The 3,094-nt window shown below is 60.4% G+C and overlaps 1 protein-coding gene across 1 annotated transcript; it reads left to right on the top strand.

The window, feature by feature from the left end:
* Positions 1-2,022: 2,022 nt before the first annotated feature.
* CLDN3 (claudin 3) lies at positions 2,023-3,073 on the top strand. Its single transcript, XM_017824065.1, has one exon. The coding sequence runs from the start codon at positions 2,377-2,379 to the stop codon at positions 3,019-3,021; it is 645 nt and encodes a 214-aa protein (XP_017679554.1). The 5' UTR covers positions 2,023-2,376; the 3' UTR covers positions 3,022-3,073.
* Positions 3,074-3,094: the final 21 nt, after the last annotated feature.

Genomic DNA, 3,094 nt, shown 5'->3' with positions numbered 1-3,094 from the left:
GTGGCTGTGAGTCTGTGTGGCTGTGAGTATGTGTGGCTGTGAGTATCTGTGTGTGTCTGTGTATCTCGGTGTGTGTGTGTGTGTCTGTCAGTCTCTGTGTCTGTGAGTTTGGCTGTGAGTCTCTGTGTATCTGGCTGTGTGTCTGTGTGTCTGTGTGTCTGCATGTCTGTGTGTCTGTGAGTCTATGTGTGTGTGCGCGCGCCTGTCTGTGAATCTCTCTGTGAGTGTGTCTGTGAGTCTCTGTGTCTGTGAGTTTGGCTGTGAGTCTCTGTGTATCTGGCTGTGTGTCTGTGTGTCTGTGTGTGTGTGTGCGCGCCTGTCTGTGAGTCTCTCTGTGAGTGTGTCTGTGAGTCTCTGTGTCTGTGAGTCTCTCTGTGTCTGTGTGTCTGTGAGTCTGTCTGTGTGTCTGTGCGTGTCTGTGAGTCTGTCTGTGTGTATCTCTGTGTGTGTGTGTCTGTCTGTGAGTCTCTCTGTGTGTGTCTGTGAGTCAGTCTGTATGTCTCTGTGTGTGTCTGTCTGTGAGTCTCTATGTGTCTGTGAGTCTGTGTGCGGCTGCATGTGGGGGTGTCTCTGCCGGCAGAGGGGGTGTGTGTGTCTGTGTCTGTGTGTCTGTGTGTCTGTGTGTATCTCTGTGCACACCTGCACCCCAGGGCCGCTGCCAAACCCCTGCCTGCACACCTGGGGGGCCTTCAAACAGCCCCGACCCCCCTGTTTGCCACTGACACCCTCCTGTGCCCACCATCACCTGCCAGCAGCACTGGGTCATGGATCGGGTCCCCCGAGGGCCAGGACCCCCAGGACCCCCAGCAATGAGGGCACAAAGCTCTGAGGTGCTGCTTGCATGGGCTCCCTCCCAGCAGCACATATGGAGTCACGCCTCGCTACCCCCCCAACTGTCTGTGGGGACTTGGGGTCCCCTTGGGGGGTGATCAGGGTACAGTGGGGTGGCAGAAGCTCACCTAGCCAGATACTGGGGCTTTTGGGGATGCCATGGTTTGCCAGAGGCTAATCTGGCTGGATATGGGGTATTGGGGTGTCACGAGGTGGTCAAAGTCAGACACAGGGGGCTGCAAGGAGCTGGAGGCCAACCTGGATGGGTACAGGGTGCTTGGGCGACAGGGGCTGACAAGAGCTGACCCAGACAGATATGGGGTGTCGGGGTGCTGTGGGGTGGCCCCACTGGTTGTGGGGGTTCAGGGTGCTGCAGATCAACAGATGGTGATCCCCCAGATAGATTGGGACACCCAAATCCAAACCCCCTGGCTGTGGGGTGTCAGGGTGCTGTGGGGGTACAGCCAGGCAGTTACAGGGCTCCCACCCCCATCCTAGAGCTCCCTCCACAGCACCAGCTGCCAGCATCCCACCGCGCTCTTGAGTAGTTAATAAGTTGCAGAGGAGATTTTTGGAACAGGCAGGGAACAGGTAAGAGCAAGTCCGTGTCCAGCAACCACATTCCTGGGCAGAGGGGGGGCTGGAAATGCTGGCATTACCCCCAGCATGCAAAGACTGAGGGGGGACACAAGCACCCCACAGCCATAGGGCTGTGGCTGACACGTCTGAGGGGATTGCTCATGCCTTGGGATATTTTTCCTTTTGCCACTGCTAGCTCAGGTTGTCGGGGTGACGCTGCCGGGGTGGTTACGTGCACTATCTGCTTCCTTCAAGGCCACGAGACTTGTGCAGGATGAGTAAAGATCATTATCAGCCAGTCAGAGTATCCCTGACAGTGCTCCCGGCCCTGCACGGTGGGAGCAGGAGGGGGCTGGGCGGGGGTAGAACGTGCTCCCATGGTTCCTGCCAGGCCGGGAGCACCCGTGGGTCCCCTGGAACGGGGACACAAACCTCAGGGCACAGCGAAGGGGTTGCACTTTGCACGGTGATGCAAAAGTGCCCCGTGCTCACCGAACCCCAGTTAAACGTGAGCACTGATAACACTCTCCAGAAATCAGCCAAACCCTGACCTGCCAGTACCTCCAGGGAGGAAAGGTGAGCCCTTGGCATTTCCACGTCCCCAGAAAGGGGGTTGGCAGGTCAGAATGAGTCTGGTGGTTGTGTTTCCCGATACCTATCGCCCGAAACCAAGGGGATGGCCGTGGCAGGTGGCGTTTCTCCTCCTCCCGCCCTTCTCTGGTTACTCGTCGCCATCTCTGCAAACAAAGGGGAGGGTGTGGGACGCAGGTGACGGTGACGGAGGAGCGCAGAGGAGCGTCCAGCAGGCAGCACTGAAACCCCACCCCGGGCCGGCCGTATAAATGCCGCTGCGCACAGGTGAAAGCCGATCCCCACGGGCTGCGAGCGGCGGCGGGTGACGGCGACGGATTCGGTCCGTGGGTTCTTCTTTGCCATCGCTCGGAGCGTGTCACTGAACCGTCCACCATGTCCATGGGGCTGGAGATCGGCGGCGTGGCCTTGTCGGTGCTGGGGTGGTTGTGCAGCATCATCTGTTGCGCGTTGCCCATGTGGAGGGTGACGGCCTTCATCGGCAACAACATCGTGACGGCCCAGATCATCTGGGAAGGGCTGTGGATGAACTGCGTGGTGCAGAGCACGGGGCAGATGCAGTGCAAGGTCTACGACTCCATGCTGGCGCTGCCGCAGGACCTGCAGGCCGCCCGCGCCCTCCTGGTGGTGTCCATCGTCCTGGCCGTCATAGGCTTGATGGTGGCCATCGTGGGCGCCCAGTGCACCCGCTGCGTGGAGGACGAGAGCACCAAGGCCAAGATCACCATCGTCTCCGGCGTCATCTTCCTGCTCTCCGGCGTCATGACCCTCATCCCCGTGTGCTGGTCGGCCAACACCATCATCCGGGATTTCTACAACCCGCTGGTGATCGACGCACAGAAGCGGGAGCTGGGCACCTCGCTCTATGTGGGCTGGGCGGCCTCCGCGCTCCTGCTGCTGGGGGGGGCCCTGCTCTGCTGCTCCTGCCCCCCCAAAGAGGACAGGTACCCCACGGGCAAGGTGGCCTACTCCGCCCCGCGCTCCGCCGTCACCAGCTACGACAAGAGGAACTATGTCTGAGCCCCCCTCCCCGGGATCCCTCGGCACCCCCTACCCCACCCCACCCCACCCCACCCACCCACCCACCCACCCA

The sequence above is a fragment of the Lepidothrix coronata genome, unplaced genomic scaffold (assembly GCF_001604755.1).
Source record: "Lepidothrix coronata isolate B3197 unplaced genomic scaffold, Lepidothrix_coronata-1.0 Scaffold108, whole genome shotgun sequence".
Lineage (NCBI taxonomy): Eukaryota > Metazoa > Chordata > Aves > Passeriformes > Pipridae > Lepidothrix > Lepidothrix coronata.
Note: the sequence above shows the minus strand (reverse complement) of the source record. Positions and strands in the feature narration are given on the sequence as shown.

Excerpts from the sequence above, each read along its gene's own strand:
- CLDN3 (XM_017824065.1), top strand. The coding sequence starts at position 2,377 with ATGTCCATGGGGCTGGAGATCGGCGGCGTGGCCTTGTCGGTGCTGGGG.